The sequence below is a fragment of the Globicephala melas genome, chromosome 2 (assembly GCF_963455315.2).
Source record: "Globicephala melas chromosome 2, mGloMel1.2, whole genome shotgun sequence".
Lineage (NCBI taxonomy): Eukaryota > Metazoa > Chordata > Mammalia > Artiodactyla > Delphinidae > Globicephala > Globicephala melas.
In genome coordinates, this window is record NC_083315.2 from 15,326,530 (window position 1) to 15,349,145 (window position 22,616).

Genomic DNA, 22,616 nt, shown 5'->3' on the forward strand with positions numbered 1-22,616 from the left:
GTATATTAAAGAATACAGTGGAGATGACGTAGGCAAAGAAGGTTGTATAGGAGTGGGAAAAGATTATTCTAAAAAAAAAAATTGGGGGAAGACTTCTGGTTTCCAGTCCAGCATGTAAGGAGCTTCGAAAGCATCAGTTTCATCTTCACAGCAACAAAAACTCAAAAAACTCTTCTTAGATCCTTCAGAGAATAGAGATCACAGGGGAAACTGCCGCCCCAAAACTGAAGAGACAACAGGCAGATATAGACAGTGACAACTTAGCAAAGCAGAAACTTGGGGAAAGGAATGGTGGCTGGAGCCTGTACTGGGTGAGGAAAAGGTAAACTGTAATTAACAAATTGCTGGAGGCTCAGTGTGGGAAAGCTGGAGGGATATGAACTCTAGCGGGACCAGTCTTAGGGGCACCCCAACAATGTTACCTCCAGGAGCCCTACCAAGTTCTCACGGTGAAGACTGGAGAGAAAAATCTCCTCTGCTTCTTACAGGGAGGGGGAAAAAGTAGCCATTTGGAAGTGTGCCTAATTTTCTTGGCAAATTCTAGATTTCCTATCTCACCTAAGGGGTCTGGGGTGGGGTCGGGTAGGGTGAGAGTAGTCACAGTGAAAGGACGCAGACTCACTAGAAGACTGAACTCAAACCATAGGATTGTAGAAAGCTTCCATTCCCCTGACCTTACACTCAGCACCTGTCCACCCCATCATCACATCCGTAGGGCTCCTACATACTAACAGGGAACTGTACTGAAAGAGCATCATCTCTCAGACCTTATTTAAGAAGTTTGGAACATGAAGATACAAGGGAGACAAAAACAAGGACACCAGAGGAAACTTTACCTTCTGTCATCTACAGCTGCAGTAACTAGTAAACACAACCTTACTCCTAGCCAGATAAACAAAAAACCTTATACTACAGGCCTGCTTACCTTGATTCCTTCAAACCAATTCATCATGTTCACCATTGACACAAAATTACAGGTCATACTAAAAAAATGATACGGCCCAAAGCTGACATTTATAATACCCAAAGCATGTTTGAGGGACAAGAACACAGTTTATAGAAGAATAATAGATGAAATCAGAAATGCAATTTGGGAAAGAACATAGGAAGACTTTAAAGCCAATGAAAAGGCAATGAAGAGCTTCTGATGATTTGGAGACCAGGCGTCATTATTTAGGGATATTAACCCTGCATCAGTGTGAAGAGTGGCCTGGTTTAGGAGAATATTTGCATGGAGATGAGTTGCCTTGACATGTGCAATAGCCCAGGAGTTAACTAAGATGACAGAGGTGGAGACGCAAAGAAAGAAAAGGATATAAGTTGAGAATGAAGAGGTGACAGTTTGCAATTCAGAGAGAATTAACTGTGTTGATGATAATGTCAATAACCGAAATAATAAAATCAGGAGTAGGAGATTCTTTCTTTCTTTTTTTTTTTAAACATCTTTATTGGAGTATAATTGCTTTACAATGGTGTGTTAGTTTCTGCTCTATAACAAAGTGAATCAGCTATACATATACATATATCCCCATATCTCCTCCCTCCCTCCCACCCTCCCTATCCCACCCCTGTAAGTGGTCACAAAGCACTGAGCTGATCTCCCTGTGCTATGAGGCTGCTTCCCACTAGCTATCTATTTTACATTTGGTAGTGTATATATGTCCATGCCACTCTCTTACTTCATCCCAGCTTACCCTTTCCCCTCCCCATGTCCTCAAGTCCATTCTCTACTTCTGAGTCTTTATTCCTGTCCTGCCCCTAGGTTCCTCAGAACTATTTTTTTTTTTTTTTTTTAGATTCCATATGTATGTTTGCATACGGTATTTGTTTTTCTCTTTCTGACTTACTTCACTCTGTATGACAGACTCTAGGTCCATCTACCTCACTACAAATAACTCCATTTATTTGATGGGAGATTCTTTCTTAAAGGAAGGTAAGTATGAGTCTGAATATGTGACTTGGAGATACTGGCAATTGAAAATATGGGACGAGGTTGTGGAAATAAGGGCTACATAAATGCAGGAATGAGCAAATTTTGAGCACTGAGAGAATAAAACCTCTAAGTAAGCAAAATATGTAGGAAAAGACATAAAAAGGCCAAAGTCAGAATATTGGGTGAGACTCACAATTAGGTCTTAGAAGGAGAAAGAAAAAGCACAAAATATAAATATAACGTTAGGGGAAAAATCACAGTCCTCTGTACTGAAAACACAGATGAACACTTCAAGAAGGTGTGGATTGATCAAATGCAGCATTAGAAGAATCAGGTCATTATGATTATGAAATCAATAAAGTCCTCAAAAATAGACAGAATACAAGCTCCATGAGGGTCAGGAATGTATCTGATAAACAATTATCTCTACAGTTTTACATCGGTGACCAAAAGTCAGTGACCAATAATTATATGCTGAAGAAATAATATTTTTTGCAGAAGACAGATTGTAGAGAGTCAAAGAAGATGTGTGTAGTGAGGTAGGGGATACAAACAATGTGTGGGAAATGGTAATTGGAGATTAAAACAATAAAAAACAATAATACTTAGATGGGAAACAAAGTTAAGGTTAGGTAGTTAGGTATTTCATTTTGTTTGTTTTTTAAGGTAAGAGAATTGTGATGCTTGAAGGCACAAAGTAGTGATAAAGAGGCATTTCAAAAAAAAGAAAGCATCATCTGGGTCCTACCAGAAACAATTATTAAGTATTCCTGGAAGTATTTTAAGTGAACACAGACAAAACTAAGACAAAGAAAAGAAAAACAGAAATTAAGATTTTGTTTCTCCCCAGAGGCAGAAAAATGTGATATAAATTGGTTGGGGTATTGATTCAAATGGTACATGTGGGGACTTCCCAGGTGGCGCCGTGGTTAAGAATCCGCCTGCCAATGAAGGGGACACAGGTTCGAGCCCTGGTCTGGGAAGATCCCACATGCCGCAGAACAACTAAGCCCGTGCGCCACAACTACTGAGCTTGTGCTCTAGAGCCCACGTGCCACAACTACTGAAGCCCGCGCGCCTAGAGCCGTGCTTCGCAACAAGAGAAGCCCACGCACCACAATGAAGAGTAGCTCCGCTCGCCGCAATTAGAGAAAGCCCACGCACAGCAACAGACCCAACGCAGCCATAAATAAAATAAATAAATAAAACACAAATGGTACATGTGGATGATTGGTAGTGGTTCAAGGTTTGACACCAGCATTGCTTTTTGCCAACAAAACGGAAATCACTGTCAGATCATGAGAGCTTAAGACACACAGAGGATTTATAGATGATCTGGGCTTGTTCTTGCTGTCTAAACATCACCGAAGTCAAGTTTACCCTTTGTCTCTGAGTAAAATAAGGAAAAGAGGAATAACCCTGGCTTAACCACTCACTTCATGAAGAGAACTACCCTTGTTTTCTCACTTCATGAAGATGAAGTGAGAAAGAGAATTGCCTTTATTCTAACTGGTTGACAAACACATGATGAGTGTCATTCATTGCCTTTCTGCAATGGTTTAGAGAAATCTAAACCTGCAAGACACGTTCTGAGATTTATCAGCCAAAAAAGTCTCCTGTTGTTTTTCCCTTGGCATTGCTGTATATCTGGAGTGGAATGTTTGTAGTTCTAAAAAGTAACACAAGACAAAGAGAGTAGAAATGATACTGAACTGTGGTAAGAAAATGGCAACTAGAGTAAATAAGAAATATAGAAAAAAATGCTTGCTTTGAGCTATTTTATACTGATAAAATGCCATCTTCCAACATTTTTGTGTTTTAGAAGAGAAACTACTGAGTATTCTTCACTTATCTGATCATCACATTTTCCATTTCAGTAAGTTTTGAGAATGTCATGTTAAGCCTTAGAGACGAAGGGTTACATGTAGGCTTTTGCTTTAGAGAGACATGGGTCCCAGTGCTGGATTCCACAAGTGTCTTCTGTGTGGCTGGGGGCAAGTTATTTATTCTCTCTGTGCACCCATTTCCTCTGCTGTAAAACTTCAAGGTATTGTGAGGATTAAACAAGAAAGCCAGAAGAAAGCCAGGGACCTGGTGATCGGCACTCAGTGGATACCAGCTACATAGACACAATTTTTGACAAGACTTGTTCTATTTAGTTACATTTAACAATTAGCAATTTTTAGTAGTAAAAAGAAATAAATGATAACAATAAAAAACTTCTCTTCATCTTACTGTATGAAAGTAGACTCTTTAGTACTCTTTCATTCTAAAGTATATAATTACTGAATTAATACATTTTTAGAAAATATCAGAGCCAAACTACTTCTATAAGATGATATTAAAGGTTACCAAAAGTTATAATAAAGTCAGAAAAATATGTTATGCTATTTATTATTACTCATTTTATCCTAATATCCTATGTCTCCTTTTACCTAATGCTTATATGTTTGGGGGGCAACACAGGAGAAAAGTAAAGGGGAAAGGAAAAGGAGGTACAAATAGCAGGAAATGAGAAAAAAATACTAATATTCATAATTTACATACATTCTATAATGTATAACTTGAGCATAAAGAAAAAATATTGACAATGAAAGAAAGTTAGAATAACTACATATTTTGTAGTTATGCTAAACATAAAGGGACCTGTCTAGGCCAAGTCAAAGAAACAGCTCTAAAATTAAGTAGAACAGAGAAAGCTTTCAAAAGAATCTGAGATAAATTCAGAGATCCCACATGATACCAGATCCAACTATGGGGATAATGCTGTCTAATTCATTGTTAAAACAGAGCATCCAAAGGAAATCAATTTATATGACCAGTAAAGGCCCAGGTGGCCGTGCTGGCCATGCTGATGATCATAGTTGTGGTGATGGCTGTAGTGGTGGTGGTGTTTGAGATTCATGATGCAGTGATTGCCACTATTTTCAACTCAATTCTGTAGTAAGACAAAGTTCTTCCTATTCAAGAAGCTTCAGAATATGGCTGTCTAGTTGTGAAACAACTAAATATCGTAAGGAAAGCATCATTCTACCAACAAAAATTACTGCATTATATAGTACTTAAGAAAAAAATTTAAGGGCTTCCCTGGTGGCGCAGTGGTTGAGAGTCCGCCTGCCGATGCAGGGGACATGGGTTCGTGCCCCGGGCCGGGAGGATCCCACATGCCGCGGAGCGGCTGGGCCCGTGAGCCATGGCTGCTGAGCCTGCGCGTCCGGAGCCTGTGCTCTGCAATGGGAGAGGCCACAACAGTGAGAGGCCCGCATACCGCAAAAAAACAAAAACAAAACCAAAAAAATTTAAGGTGATTACTTGAAAATTTAGGTCCTGTAAGAATTAATACACAACGTATACATACAGATCTGGGATCGTTTTGTATAGTGAGTTATGTAGACAAGACCTGTCATCATAGGGATGTTATCACACAGTCATAACTCTTGTCTAACTGGTATTTCCCAACTCTGTAATTTCATAAAAACAATAGACTATCGACTTTGAACCTTAACTACATATTAGGAAAAAAAACATATAGAAGACAAATGAAAGAAAATATGGAAATAAAGAAAGACATTGTTTTTTCTCTTTGAAAGTTATGGAACAAAAACCACCATATTTGGGCAATAATACAGAAAACCACTTTCTCTTTGAAAGTTATGGAACAAAAACCACCATATTTGGGCAATAATACAGAAATACAGAAAGCAGTATTTTTTAACATAGAGACGACTGATACCACAAGAAAAACTGCATGATAAGGTTTAATTATTAGGATGTAATATACACAATATAATATTATGAAGATAATCACCCCACTTTACTTTTTATATGTTCTTTTTTTTTCAAAGTACCTTTTGCTTAAAGTAGACTTGAAGTTAAATATAGATAATTTTTGCAGTTTCTAGTGGCAAGTGTGTGAATTCATAAGCAAGAGATTGCCCATCTTCGAAGACATCCAGATAGGGATACTTTTCAGTATCTCTTTAGTCAATTCAAGTGTTTTTTTTTCACTTGAGAGACAAGAAAGCCTTCTCTATGTACGCAATGTAATACAGAACAGAACTGTCCAACAGAAACAGTGAGTCACATGTGGTTTTAGAATTTTTAGCAACACATTTAAAAAAGTAAAAGGAAATAGGTTAATCCTTAGTAATACATTTTATTTAACCCCATGTTCCCCAAATGCTATCATTTCAACATATAATCAATGCACCAATTATTAATGAGATATTTTTAAAATTCTATTTTCTTTTGTACTCCATCTTCGAAATGCAGTATGTATTTTACACTTAAAGCACATCTCAATTTGAACCAGCCATATTTCAAGGATTCAACAGTTCCGTGTCACTGGTGGCTATCATATCAGACAGTGTAGGCTATAAAAGAAAGCCTTTTAGTCAGAGAGTTCAATATTCCAATCCCCCTGCCCACTTACCCTTGTGGCTTGGTCAAGTTTTTTAACCTTTCTAAGAATTTAGTATCCTCTACATCACAATGTATTAAAAGGATTAAATAAGATAACAGATGCAAATCTTTTACTGTTTCTGACTCTTGGGAAACATTTAACATATGTTAGTTCTCTTTTTCTAAATCCCTCTGAATTTTCTCCTTATATTTTTTGAAAAAAAAAATCCTTTTGTCTGGATTTTCGTGAAGATAAGAACAACAACTATTCAACAGCCATCCACAGCCCTTTAGAAAACAGCAATGCAGGTACCCTCATTCTAGTGGCTACACAGAAAAATGTCCCTAACTGACAGCACCTTCCCACCCTTGTAGCTCCTAGGCTACTCTCCACTGGTTCCTGGTTCCTGGTTGATCCTTCTTTGAAGGTTCCACTTTCCCTTATTTTCCTCCTAGTAATTAACTTCCCAGAAACTATACAAGCTTTTTATTTATAATGCTTGATATTGATTTTCTATTCCCCTCTGCTACAGTGTCAGCCACATGACAGCAGAGATCCTTTCTTGATTTATTCAATATATATTCCAAATAACTAGAACAGCAGCTAGCAAAAAATGGGCTCAACGACTATTTGTTGAATGAATGAATGACTGAAAAAACATTTTTTCACCATGCCAACGTAATTCATTTTATTTGCGCATCACGCACCTGTAGAAACGCTTCCATTTAGTCACATGCGTTTTTAAAGGGGTGGCTGAAGCACCACACAAATCCGAGCTGTTTTCCTTTAACCCTCTTCTCAGACTTTAATGTGATGATGATGATGCTGATGACGACGAAGAGTAGTAGTATGCAGAGTAGTAGTATGTTAGTAATTAACTTCCCTTGAAGTATCCAAAAAATTTCCATTTTAAGCAGAAATTTGCTGTGAACCAGTATCATAATAAATTCCAGTGTATTGTTTAAGGATCAGATAAAATAAAAGAAGTAGATATTTACAAATCATATACTTTGATTCTCTGAGTATCATCTGAAAATCTAGTGAAGAGCTTATTTTTATTATTGTTTTCATGTCTTCATTTCTACCTTGTGTACAAATCCCTTAGTGTTTTCTGAATATCCAGTTCTTATTTCATGCTAGATGTCATATTGCCAAGGCTTTTTCACTTAAGTTGCATTCATATTTTTGGGGAACTATTTTTTAAAACATCTTTATTTTGGGAAATTGCAAATTTATACTGAAGTATAAAAAACAGTATAATGAAATCCCATCTACCCAAAACCCAGCTTCAACAATTTCAACCCATGATCAGTCTTGTTTCCTCTATATTACCACCCACATCCTCAATACCACTAGATTACTTGAAAGTAACCCTAAATATCAAATTACATCATCTTTATATACTTCAGTATATATTTCTATAAGATTAGAACTCTTTTTTCATAACTATTATATCACATTTAAAGATGAACTATACTTCCTTACTATAATTAAATATTTAGTCAGTAGGAAGCATATTTTATATGTTAATACAGATATAAGTATATTTATTGGAACATATATGTATACATGGGAATATATATATATTCCCAACTTTTTATATAATGTCACCCATAGAAATGATTATACTCCTATAGCATGCTGCAATAAATGGAAGAGGGTAATTGCTGTTTGTTTCCAAAGCAAAGCCTTCCACATGGGCATCTGATTGGCAGTTTTCATCCTAAGCACATGACAAGTTGGGTGATACAGGACTCTAGAGGCTCAACAGTAAACAAACAGAGCAGTAGCTTTCTAAAGAGCGATGAGAACATATGACAAACGTCTACTACACCGAGTTATCTATTTCCTCCAGAGATAACTGTTCTCTTTTCACGTCCTTATCTTTCTCTTTCATGACATTGGTTTTCTTTAAATGCCTGGTAATTCTTGGTTATCCATTTCAACTTTTTGTTTTTTTCTTAAATTTTTATTGGAGTATAGCTGATTTACAATGTTGAGGTAGTTTCAGGTATACAGCAAAGTGAATCTGTTAATACATATACATATATCCACTCTTTTTTAGATTCTTTTCCCATACAGGCCATTACAGAGTACTGAGTAGAGTTCCTTGTGCTATACAGTAGGTCTTTATTAGTTATCTATTTAATATATAGTAGTGTGTATGTGTCAATCCCGATCTTCTAATTTATCCCCACCCCTTACCGCCGGTAACCATAAGTTTATTTTCTACATCTGTAACTCTATTTCTGTTTTGTAGATAAATTCATTTGTAGCCTTTTTTTAGATTCCACATATAAGTGATATCATATGATATTTGTCTTTCTCTGCCTGACTTACTTCACTCAGTATGACAATGTCTAGGTCCATCCATGTTGCTGCAAATGGCATTATTTCATTTCAACTTTTGAATGAAGGCCTCTGTTGCTTAGTATATAGGTAACAGGAAAGAATTTCCGCTGCTGTTATACAGAGCTGTTTCCCACCGAGCTCTCCTTTGATTGGAAGAATGAAGAGAAGGTGCTGGACAGGTGGGTTGGGCATGTAGCCACACAGACGTCCCTATGGGGCAGTAGTTCTCAACCTTGGATACACATTAGAAACTTATGGGGAGTTCTTAAAAATCTTGCTGCCCAGGCCACAACATTGACCAATTAAGTCAGAATCTTTGTGGGGGGATCCAGATATTAGTACTTTGTTTAAACTCTCCAGCTGATTCTAATATTCAGCCAAGATTGAGAACCACTGTCCTTGGTTGTGAGACCAAGGGGTCGGCAGGCATGCAAACTGCAACGCTCCAATTTTTTATTCTTGGACAGAGTTATCTTTCTTTACTTCCTCCTGCAAACCTATAGTGTTGATCCTGTGCAGCCCCATGTATGACCCTGCCTCTTTTTTCAGGATCTAATTATCTCATGATAATCCTTTCCCAGGCAGGCAGATACCCAGTTTTCTTTAGATGACAGTAGTCTGATTTTATCCTGGGAGAAAAAGCTACTTCTGTGAGCAGCTGTGTTTGAAACCCTGGTCCTGGCAGGGAAACATGAAGGGTGGGGCCAGGTTCCCAGCTCAGCCAGGTGTTCTGAGCGCTGTTCCTCAGTCAGTTACCCTCAATAATTCTTCATAACATTTCTCGGTATTTGTATTAGCTCGGGCTGACATAACAAAATACCACAGACTGGGAGCTTAAACAATAGAAAGTTATTTTCTCACTGTTCTAGAGGCTCAAAGTCCAAAATCAAGGTGCTGGCAGGGTTGGTTTCTCCTGAGGCCTCTCTCCTTGCTTGCAAACGGCCACCTTCACTGTGGGTTCTCACAGGGGCTTTACGCTGCGTAGGTGCCTCCTGGGGTCTCTTCCTCTTTTTATAAGGGCACAAGTTCTACTGGATGAAGGCCCCAAATTTATGACCTCACTTGACCTTAAAACCTCTTTAAAGGCCCTTTCTCCAAATGCAGTCACATTGGGGGTTAGGGCCTCAACATCTGAATTTGGGGGGGGGGACACAATTCCGTCCAGGACAGTGCTTTTGATTTTAATCTTAGAATATTTGTGTAGCTTCCTTGGGAAGATCTACAGTGAACCATGTTTCCCTAGGATGGGATTTCTGCTGTCTTTACTCCATTCATTCTGATCCTATCAGCTTTCTTTTATTCCCTTCTGGAATACCTCAAACATTTCTGGTCCAAGGATTGGAATTTTTAAAAATGTGTTACAGTACAGTTATTATCTCCTTCTGTATGTGTATGTATGTGTGCATGAGTGTGTGTGGACATGATCAAAGTGAGTGGTCTGATAAACATGTGATCGAGGGCTGGCTTTTGTGTATAACACACCATATCCCTGACCAAGCCTCCACCCTCCCTACTCTATCAGAGACCAGGGTGAGATGCTGATATAAACCTAGAAGGAATAGAGGTTAAGTGGTCCCAAATATGGATGTTAAGGAGATTCAGGCAGAGCTGTATAAGGATGAAGGAAGATAGTGATGTTCTGGGAACGGGCTTGGATGAGGCTTCAAACACCAGGGGTTCATTTCTGGCTTGGTCACTCAGTATACAGGCTCAGAGAAGACCTTTAACTTCTCTGGTTCCTCATCTCTAATGTAGGAATAATAACATCTGTCCTGTCTGCCCAATAGGAAGTACAGTTATCACCCGTTAGCCTGCAGGGCTCTGTCAACCAAGTACCAAGTAAGTTCTGTCTGTTGAACACTTAATACTTTAAACTGCTGTCATACACATTAGAGCATTAGTGTCACTAAGATTGTTTGCGGGTACTTTTTGACCTTGGGCTGTGAACACAGAATTGCACAACAGTAAGCATGTGGGTTATATCAGGCAGCATATTCCATTCCAGTTACCTTCCAAACATTTACTTAATTCAGTTCCCAACACATTGTGTGTGGTGTTTAGTAGGCACTCAGGAAATATACGTTGCCTTAATTAATCCAAAATATTTGCAATAAATACAGAAGCAGATAGATCCAGGTCCCGTGAGGCCTACACAAGTATTCATCAAGTGCTACTCAAGTTTAAATGCTGGAGAGAATATAAGCATAGCAAAAGATGTGACTTCTGCCCTACCGGAGTTTACAATCTAATTCTAGAGATGGTTAACTTATTATAACATTAAAAAGAAAATAAAGTTACGAGGGAAGGGAATAAAAAAGAGACAGCAGCCTTTTGAATTTTACCTCTGTTAATTCATGTCACGCAAATGTCATTCTTGCCATTAAATCCCGTATATACTAAGCCCAAACACTATTTATTCATGTGCAGACTGGAGAGTAGATTAATGCTTGAAGTTTCTCTCTACAGCTTTGGCAATGGCTCCAAAAAGACTCATAAACAGGTCTGCGATGGGCATTGAAAATGCCCTCCTTACGTATCTAATGCTTCATCTTGGTAACAATAAGTGAAAAGATACATAAATGCAGCTTTAATTAACAACGATGTTGTGATGCTTAGAAACAGACTGTAGGCTCTTTGAATCTGCTGGCCTTCTCATAAAGAATTTTGTTTTTCCCAGAAGGTGAACATTAATTAATGTCCTTATAATCTATTTAGCAGCCCATTGTCTCAGTGATGTCTAAACAAGTTTAGTGAGCCGTAGTGGTGTAGCCAGGATGATATAATCAGAGTGCTTTGAAAAGAGCAATCTGCAAAAATATACTGTCTTGTGTAGTGATTAGCAGGGAGGATAATAAAGGATTCTGTCAGAATGATTAGTTTTCCTTATCTGTGGATGACATTACTTGTATACCATATTGCATAAATAACCAGATGGAAAACTTTTCATGTGGTCTTTAATGAACTCACACAAGCTATAAAAGTTCAAAAAAAGAAAATAAACACAACTATTAATAGTCCTTAATTGTTGCATTAAAAGGTATCCATAGATTACTTATGCTTGTCTTTTGGGACAATGTGTGGAAACTTTCTCATGTCCATCGATTATACTTCTACTTTTTCTTAAACTGAGCCTACAATACTTTTTGTCCCATTAGCAGTATTATACAAGCAGACATGCTCGGTAATTTTCAAATATTGTCTTAAGAGAAGGAAAGATTGCAAAGGTTGCTGCAGATGTTATCAAAAGAACCCGCCAGCATTTGTTATCTAGATGTTACTGTCTGGATCTTAGTAGGAAATAAATATTGGTTTATTTCTTACAGTTTCTCAAGGAACAGAAACTGATATTTATCCTCAGGAACTATCGGAAAAGTAAAAAAAGTTCCATTTAAATGTATATTGATTACTGTGATGTTTAATATTAGGAAATAATTTAAGAATTTACCATTAGATAATTTTATAAATTATGGTATATCCAACAAGTAGAATACTATGATATAATAAAAACTATGTTGCTAAACATATTTCATAACATAAACTTGTTCGCACTATGTTTTTTAAATTACTAAATCAAGTAGAAACTTTCTTTTTATCGGCCAATATGTTCATTAAGGAAGAATGACAGGATACACAAATACGAAGCTTAAAGGTGGTTATATTACTCTACTGGAACAACTGGGGTTTTCTTTTTTCTGGTTATTTATATTTTTAAAATTTTAGAAAAAGATGTATTACTCAGTAATGTAAAATTGATGAAAAGAAATACTGAAGAAAAAATAAATATTAAAAGAGTGAAATACAATAGTTCAGGCTTTTTAAGGAGTAAAACTTGAAACTATCCACCACATTTTCCACACACATAAATGTGCTACCATCATGTACGTTAGAGTTTCTTTTGAGGTGTGATTCCTGGTTTCAATTATTTTCTTTTTCTTTTTGCATTTATTCCTCCTCTCCTCTACTCCAACCTTATCACCCATCCAAGTGATTCATGTTAATAAACGAGTATGTATCCTTTTTCATCCTCTTTTCCACGTTCACGTAGTTATTCTGGAAATATCTAGGTATGGAGTTATACATATGCACAGATGGGGGGGCAGTCATTGTTTGTTTTAGACATATTAGATCACACCGTATAATCATTTTGCACGTTGCTTTACTCCTTTTAGAATATCTTTTGGAAATCCCTGCAAATCAGCTGTATGGCACTAAACTCTCTTTTTAGTGGCTGCGTGATATTGTGTGTTGTGGATGTAACCAGTTATGTTGGCTGTTCCTCTAGGTTCTTAATTTTGGCCCCTTGGGGATAGTTGTCAATTTCTGAAGACATTTTTGAGTTGTCAGCAACCGGGAGAGGAGTGATGCTGGTATCAAGTGGGTAGAGGCCACGGATACTGCCAAGCATCATGCAGTGCACAGGGCAGCCGCACAACAATGAATTAGATTACCCAGAGCATCACTAGTGTCCAGGCTGAGTCACCCACCAGGCACACTCTGATCTCAGGGTGTTTGGCACTGGAGGTCCCTGGGGCTGGAACACTCTTTCCTTAGGTACCTACCTGTATCACTCTCTCACTTCCGTCAAGTCATTTTTCGAATGGCATTTTCTCAGTGCAGCCTATTCTGACCAGCTTATTTAAATTGCCATCCTCCCTCAACCCATCCCCTGGCCTTCCCGATCCTACTTCCTCTATTCTTTCTTTCCTCTACTTCTAACAGGCCATATAACTTATTTACTTATTATGTTTATTTATTATTGTTTCCCTCCGTCTAGAACGTGAACTCCACTGTGGCAGTGAATTTTGTCTGTTTTATTCACTAATGTATCCCCAGGACCTAGAACAGTGCCTGACACTTAATAAATGAATCAATAAAAGAAGAAAGGAATGAATGATTGTATGAATGATGCATGTTCATTTTATTTCTCATTTCTTTCAACTGCAAACAATGCTGACGTAAATATCCTTACACACATGTACTTATGTCTTGGTCCTTGTATTTCTATGTGGCCAGAATGCTTTCCAAAACAGAAAATTTCCCATAACCATTAATGAGTATCCTTCTGCTCCCCCCACTCCATCTCTCAATCATCTGTAAGTGGCTTTTGAAAATCTCTTCCCATCTGATTATTTTAATTTGCATTTTTCTGATGAGTTGTGAATTTGAGCATCATTTAATATATTTGTTGATTATTTGAATTTGATCATCTGTGAACTGGCTAGGCAAATCTTTCCTGGTTGTTAAAATTGCCATTTCTAATAAGTTTGTGAGAGTCATCTGTATATACAGTCTACCTGTAATACGTGAAGAAAAAAACTTCAAATCTATTATATGCCTGTTGATTTTGTTTATGAAATATTTAGATCATAGCTATAATTTTATATCTGGGCTTTTGGAAGTTTGATACTGCCTTTAAATTATACATAGTGTACCCTATGTTTTCTTGGTAAGAGTTTTATTATTTTAATTTGTTAGATCTACATCTTTAATCCATCTGGAATATATGTTGTATATGAAATATATAGAAGAAAAACTGGAATTTAATTTCATTTCCTTCCAGGTGGACAACCAGCTATGCCAGCATCATATTAAGTAATACAACTTCTTCCCACTGAATTGGCCTTTGTTATACACTAAATCCTCCTAATTACTTACCTAAGTGTCTTGATTCTCTGTCCTGTTCCATTAACCTATAACATGGTGTATACTAATCTCATTTTTTTTTTTTAAGGAAAAAACACTTGATGAAAGGCAGAAAAAATACAACTTGACAGGTCGAAAGGAATAGAAATATTCAATCTGAAGCTGAATTAGGAAACAGCTTTAAAATAAGAATGAACATCTATGCTGTAATTGAACATCATGATATTTTATCCCTAAGAAAAGTTTTGTCCCTAAGAAAAGTTATCACTGAAAAAAGTTATTTTTAATTCCTAAGAAAGTTAGATTCCTAAGAAAAGTGTTGAGTATCAGGCAAGATTTCAGGGTAAAAGCAAACAAGAATACAAGCTTCCTTCTACTCTGACTCTATTAATTGGAAAACCATTTAAGATTACATTGATCTCATGTCACAGGCAGGAAGCAAAACTTGTTCAGAGTTTGCTGATGCTCATTCTTTTTATCACCACTTACCTTTTAAATCTCTGCCCCTGTACTTCAGAGGGTCTGGAATGAAATTGGTGACAGGCTAGCGATCATCGTGGCAGCATGCCAACTATATACCTTTGTCTACTGCATGCATTAATCTGAATGTTCCCTACTTGTCCCTGCCCCAATTGGGGACTTTAAGGCCACCTTTAGGGTAGGGTAAATAAAATCTGTGAGTCTCTTAAATAGAGTCATTGATTTCCTTGTTGTGGCAATATCAGTTCTAGGTCTATTAAATAATTCAGGGGTTAAACGGAAGGAACTAACTTTCTTTTCATAAAGGCTATTGAGCTCTACCCCCACAAAGACATAAGGAAGGTGCTCTGACATTCACTCAAATAGTTAAAGCAAATTTCCAGCCCAGTGAACTACATGGCCTGACTATCTCTACTGCATTTACCTGGTGTGTGATCGAGGTCTGGACTCAGTGCTTCAGTAGGAATTCTGCTGCCAATGGCCCAATCCAAGTCATCTTGAGAGTCTTGAGTAAGACTGCAAGCTGTGGTCCAGCTTCCTGAAGTTATTTCAAAATTGCAGCTTCCCGTCGTGCTTGTATACTGGCCTAAGGAAACAAAAATATTAATGGAATGCTGTAGAAATGTATGTCACACTTGATATTATACTACATTTGCGATGATTTAAAATTAGTATTTGCATACTCTGTTTATTTAAAAATTTAAAGAACCAGGGTATTTGCACTCATTGGAAATATCAGTTGTACACCGAAACTTTTTTTATCACAGGGTCTAGAAGCAGTACATGAATACTGTCATTTAGCCATTAAGGATTTACATGGATTGACTAATAACATTTTAGATGATAGATAAAACTGTATCTACACATGAACAATGTACAAAACATTATGATAATTTGGATTATTCAGGTCAAATAAATCAGTATCTCCAGTTGTCTGGATGTTTAACTCCTTCCCTCTGTCCACTCTGGTGTTTGAACAGCATAGACCATTACAGAGGAAAAGTCATTTAACTAGAGAAAAGGTGCCTTTGGTAGAAGTAGTAAACCATATAGGATGCAAACCCTCTCAGCATTCCATACCCATCACCTACGTACAGCATTTCAGAGCCAGTCACTAAATTATTTCTCACTAAATAATGAAAGAAGTTCTCTTCTAAAAGTATTGATTCATAACTCATCAAAAAACTAAGTTGTTCACAATGAGAAAAATTACTAGATAACTGATTGTCTACTACCTAGTCATCTGTGAAAAGTGCCTTCATAATACCCTGATACTGCTTTCATTTTTCTTTAATTTTCTTTTTGCATAGCAGTTATTATTTTTGAGCATTCACTGTAAAAACTGTGTTATAGAGACAGAATGAATTATTGGATGGTTTAATCAGTATGAATCAACTGAGATTGTCATTGACTTTTTTTTTTTAGAAAGATGAAGTTTGTATTATTTTTAACGTTTCTTCTCCAGATGGTTTCTTGTTCATAACTTTTTCTTAACATAAAACTATTATTAGCATATATAGAAACTTTGTCAGCAAGGAAAAACTTGCTGTTAAAATGGATGCCAAACATTTGGCAAAACAAAGCTTTAATATTTTTATAGAAAATTTTCTGGATCTCTAAGAGTATTTTCATAAAATCTCAGCATTTTACTTCTCTGGCATGATTGCACCTTATCCCTAAAAACTAGAATCGTTTTTAATTATATACATTTCTTTCATTCATTCTACATGACTTATGCTCCATTGGTTTTTATATACTTATTTATGGGCTCTGTATATCCTTTTTATGCCATGCTTATACATAAGTTTATACCATGCTTATATAATATGGATAAAAGTGAGGAATGTGGTTCTCCAGGTGTTTAGTTAACACAACCGCAAACATGTGGAATCTTCCAATGTTACAAACAAGACAGCCATTGTGTGTTTGTTAGAATGATGTCACACACAGGTTCTATAGTATTTCTGTGTAACTGACTCCCAGGCACATAGCCCCTACAATAATTATTCTTTTTCTATTCTCTGTGACCACTCTTGTCCTTCCTCTTCCACCGTATTTAATATATGACTTTACCATTGACTCTAAAGATATCTACACAATCAGGATTCATTCTCTTCCATTTCAGCCTCCTTAACTCAAATTATATCACTTTTACTTTTCCCTTTTCTAGGGTTAACCTTGGTTTATGATCTCAACTGCTTACCAAACACTGTTATTAGCATTCCACAGCTGCATTTATTTCAAAGTTATACAACTTTTCCACATCTTTCAATCACACATTCTCTATTAATTCCTTTCTTATATTGCAGAGTTAGCTGGGGTGTCCCTCTTGTTAAAAAATTACATAATTGAAAAAAAGTCTCACTCTATGTATCTTCACTCATTCTTTCCCATAGCCTTTCATACTTTTGTGCAGATGACCTACAAATCTATAGCTACAATGAAATGCAGGTGTTTATCTACAAATGTTTGTTAAACATTCCACTTGGAATATGCAATTATCATCTCAAAACCAACAAGCCTAAAATGAACTCATCATTTACCCCACCAAATGGGTTCTTCTCTCTGAGATTATTGATTAATTTCATAGCATGAATCTTCTCTCTCTTTCTAAAGATTCAAACTATGAAGTTATCTTTGATTCTGCATTCTTTATTTCCATATCTAATCTATCACCAACAGCTATAGATTCTCCCTTCGAGAACTTGTTTGGTTCATTCCTTTCTTTGCAGCTCTATAGTTCCTGTTCCAGCTCCATTGGTTCAAGCCCCTGGTTTATGTTAAGAGCCTCTTTCTTTAGTGTAGCCTTCATCCTATCAACCTTATACACCCAAACCACATTATTAATCTTCAAGACTGCTCTCATGTTATTTCCCTTGCTCGAAATATTCAGGTGTTCACATTATTTGAAAATGCCCTCAAAACCTCTAGCCTTGAATACAATAACCTTTCTGTTGATGCAATGCTTTTTCAGGCTGAAATCTGTCTTGTCTCCAAAACTGCCTCTACTTCAATGAAATCTTTCAGAAAAATTTCTTTTGAATAAAACTGACTTTTTTCAACTTTTATGTTGAAGTACTTCTCTCTCTCTCTCTCTTTTTTGGCACATGTTCTCTAGCAATTCGATGCTCATTTGTCAGTCCTTCCTTCCCTCTCTTGTTCAGGACAGAACTGCAGTTTTATCTAGGAATTCACCTTCTTTCACTCAGATATTTGTTGGAAGAGTGAAACGGCCCCCTGTAACACCAGAGGCGGCTCGTGGTTTATCTAAGCAATCATGATGCGATGTTCAAACTTCCCTTGTCTTGAGTGGTTTAAGATAGTCTTGGGATGCTTTTCTAGACAATGAGACTTACTAGGGAAAAGACACCTAGGAAAAGGTTTCTTTATTCTTAAAAATAAATCAAAAGGAAGAAAACCTATTTGTCCTTTCTCAGGATATCATTGCAAAGATGCGATGCTTGGGACTAAAGAGATTCTATGGGGAGCTGACTTTATAAGAAAATCCATTATCTGAAGATGGCAGAACATAAAGAATGAAGGAGGGCATATAGTTCTATACGTTTGATGACAAAAGTTACTAAATTAACCAACTCTAGAGCGCCCTTGCTTTTGGACTTCTTGCTATTTGAGATAATACATTTTCCATACATTTCCATATCAGTTAGAGATGCATTTAGGTTCAAGTAACTGAAAACCCAAATAATAGTAGCTTAAACAGCTACTATTCATTCATCTCAATTAACAATACGTCAGGAAGGTGTCAGTTTAAGGTTGGCACTGTGACTGTGGTTCAAATGTGTAGTTGTGAAGCACACATTTTCCATCTTTCCTTTCTGTCATCTTTCCATCCTCATGCTCATTCATGGTTGCAAGATGATGCTGCACCTTCCAGCGTTGAAAAATCCAAATATTCAAGGCATTGAAAGGAGTGGGAAGAGGAAAGAAGAAAAAAGCGTTTTCCTATTCTGGTGCTTTTTCTTTTTGAAAGGGATACCTTCCCCAAATTCCCACATGTATCTCACTGGCGGGCGAGTGCTCACGGGCGGCTACAAAGAAGTTTGGAGGAGATGGTACCTGTGGCTGGTCATAATGTTGCCCTGGATAAAACTGCAGTTCTGTTTCTAAGGAACAAAAAGAAATGGATAGGCAACAAGCAGGGACTGCTATGAGGTCTACACCTGTCAAGGTTGGAATTTCTCTTACAAGTGTATTAATTAATGTATCTTCTCCATTCCATCTAGCAAATAATACTCTTTCTTGAATGTCCAACTTCTGTACTATCTTTCTCTTTCCAGATCATGTCAGTTCTCAGGGTCTGTGTGTGTGTTTTATAACAGTAATCATAGTTATGACTATTCGTTTGGCAACTTATGACCTTTTTATTTTGCACTGCCACCTTAATTGTTGTTTACTATTGAACTACTGTAAACATTTCCATGGGATCAGGTATTATTATTGAACTGCATTATATAAGCCGTGATTCCATACTAATTACTGAATGATAGATGATATGAAGACTTTGTAATATTAATATTTCTTGAAGATTAATATGTATCAATATTTTCAAAATGGCTATTGCTTTAGAAAAAATATTTTCCAAATTGTGATCTTTATTATGATCCCTTGAATGGATTCAAAGTATTACTAACATTGTTTTAAACGACTGGCACTTTTCCACTGGTACAATATTCAGCCATATTGTTGTAGGTCAGTATAAATATTAATCAATTCAGTTATATTAAAGAGATGGCCCCATAATGAATTATTTTTAATTCTCACATCCACATAGCAACCTTATTTTGCCATACCATGATATATAACATAGAACCATTAAACAGTTTCTCCTCATTGTGAAATGCCTTTTTGGAAAGCTGCACTGAGAAGGATTTTGGAGAATCTGGGTACAGTGGGGAAGAGTGACATGACTGACTAATGATGTTTATCACTGTAAGATGCAGGAGAGAAAGTACCCATCCCATTCTGCGCATCCCTAGCCTAGAATACAAGGCACGCTTACTACGTGTTTTAGGTAATAATTTCCTCCATGAAAAAAAGAGCATATTTTCTAACTTAACTGTTTCTTTTAAAAAGAATTGATCTTATTTGTTACCAACCATGCATTTTTGCAACAAGGGGTAGCAATGCAAAAGAAGATTTTATCTTTGCTCACAACCTAAGGTAAGAATTCAGTCATGAGGAATAGCTGCATTTATTGACTGATAAGTATAAAGGACATGTAAATAAGGCATTCACAATGACGGACAAATTTCAAGAGAATATAAAAATAATGGCATGGAAGAAGCTAACATTAATCCTGAAAGACTGAACAAATATATTCTTTACATTATTTCATTTAATTCTCAAAGCACTCTGTATGTTATTATATGTACTATATAGATAAGGAAATTGAGCCTCTGAAAATTTAAATAATTGCCCAACAAATGATGGTCAAAGTCAAAATGAAGACTTCAGTTTAATAACCCAAAGGTCAATTGTTTCCTTATATTTCTCCAAAGGTGACTTTGAAAATGTTGTAATTTATTCCATTATCCACGATAGATTCTCTGCCTGCAGGAATCCAGCCCTGATGCCTCCAATATTTCCCAAAGACCATCATATAAAATATTGATGGAGTCAATTTGCAGCATCAATAAGTCACCTGTATATCTCTGTGTGCTGTGCAATGTTCCTTTTGGAGGTGAACAAAATCTATCAAGTTTTAAGAAAAATGACTATTTCATTTGTCAACATATTGCCTTTATTTTAATAAATTCAAATACTTCTTGCAGTTGTCCATCAGAGTCATGGGTAACACTAACAGACATGGATATGTAACTGACTTCAGTTTCTGATAATCAAAACTGCCTTTGTGTGTTTTATATCAATACCTCAAATAGCTGTGGGAAAAAAATAAGAATCATATAAGGTACTCTGAGAAGAAAAATGGGTGAAGCAAAAAGAACATGGGCAGCATTCACATTTGAAAAACCAAAACATCTGTAACTCTTTCTGATGTTTTTAGGTCTATTTTTATATTTCATATACAGATGTACATACACACACACATATTTTTCTTCATATGTACTCCCCACATAAGCTGTGATAACCTTATTCCTGATAGCACTTGTTACATTTAAAAAATAATCAGGAATCTTTTCATTTACTAACTACCTTTTCAAAAAGCAAAGAACGTTATATTTAATGCATTTTTCCCTCTAGGTTTTTTTTTCCACAGTAGAAAGTGAATTTCTGAAGCCTAACACAATGTCTTGTTCATTTTTATATACCCAATGTTTAGAAAGTTGTTCCTAGTCCTACTAGGAATAGGAATAAACACAAGAGTATAATTTTTATATAAACTTTTCAATATATGTACATTTTTACATGAGAGGAAGGTATTTACTGTCTGTAATAAGTTTTCTATATGCATGTGATAGCTGTCCTTCTCACCCCACTGGATTATGTACGTCAATGCCATCATATTCAAATTATTTTTTCTTTAGAGCCTTCATAAATCTGGCCAAGTTTTTAATGTTTTGCTGGTGATTATTAAATGCTCTATTTGTTATGTCTTGTGGGGAAAATGGTGATTTCAAAATGCTTCAGAGCATTGTTTTAGAACTCCATTGAAATCAATTCTTAACAGTCAATATAAAAAAAATATATATTTTTGGTGCACTTAAAAGAAGCTAGAAATAACACTAGAAAGTATTATTTAATGTATTATAAATTTCATTTGAGAATATATATATTATAAAGGAAATATTTTGTGAAATTAAGATTACAATACTGTAGTATTCAAAATACAGTTTAAAAAAGTGCCAATCATTTTCACTTTCTTCTTTGCTTGACTTAAAATTAAAAGATGGGATGAATGTTGAGGATAATATGCTAAGTAAAATAAGCTAGTCACAAAAAGACAAACACTGTGATTCCACTTACATGAGGTACCTAGAGTTGTCAAATGCATAGAAACAGAAAGTAGAATGGTGGTTGTCAGGGGCTGGGGGTGGGGAGAAGAGAGGGTTATTGTTTAATTGGTACAGAGTTTCAATTTTTCAAGATAAAAAAAGTTCTGGATATGGGTTCTGGACTCCCTCTAAGGGAAAAACCTTTCCGATGACACTTACGCAAGCTGGCATAAGTGTGAAGCTGTGGTGTTGGCTGCACAACGATGCCAATATACTTAATGCCACCGAGTTGTACAGTTAAAAAGGTTAGAATAGTAAATTTTATGTTATGTATATTTTATGTATACTTTACCACAATTAAAAAAAATAGCGAATTCAAGAAAGAGAAATGAACACTTCAGAAGTAAACATCCCGAGGAATAAAAATAACACTGAGCTAAAAATAAACATTTAAACGTGCCTTGTGTAGTAAGCCTTCCCTGTGCATGTGTGATATTTTCCCACTGAGAAATGGAGTCTATTCCCTTCCTCTATTTGAATCTAGGCTAGACTTTGTTATTTGAATAACCATTAGGAAGAGCCAGGAGGGACATTCTGGAACTTCTGAGGCTAAGTCATACAAACTCTTTGCTATTTTTCCTCAGGCTCTTGGAATGTTTGCCCTTGGAACATTCTGTGAATGAAGAATGTTGCATGCCACGTCAGTAAACAAAGGACATTGCAGCCATCAGCCACTGCCCGCCCCCCCCCCCCCCCCCCCCCCCCCGCAAAGGTGCACCCTGAGGGAATTTAGGATGGGAAAAACCAGGGTGCTGGCCCTAGATAGCTAAGGTGTGTAGCAAAGGAATGACTTCACTGAACACAGTCTCTTGCATCTTCCCAAAAACAGAAA

At 36.5% G+C, this 22,616-nt stretch overlaps 1 protein-coding gene across 1 annotated transcript in view; it reads right to left on the reverse strand.

The window, feature by feature from the left end:
• MALRD1 (MAM and LDL receptor class A domain containing 1) overlaps positions 1–22,616 on the reverse strand; it is a 584,500-nt gene that overhangs the window by 155,895 nt on the left and 405,989 nt on the right. Inside the window, exon 32 of the mRNA XM_060293508.1 lies at positions 15,235–15,396. Within this exon, the coding sequence (XP_060149491.1) occupies positions 15,235–15,396 (162 nt within the window). The remainder of the gene's footprint in view (positions 1–15,234; positions 15,397–22,616) is intronic.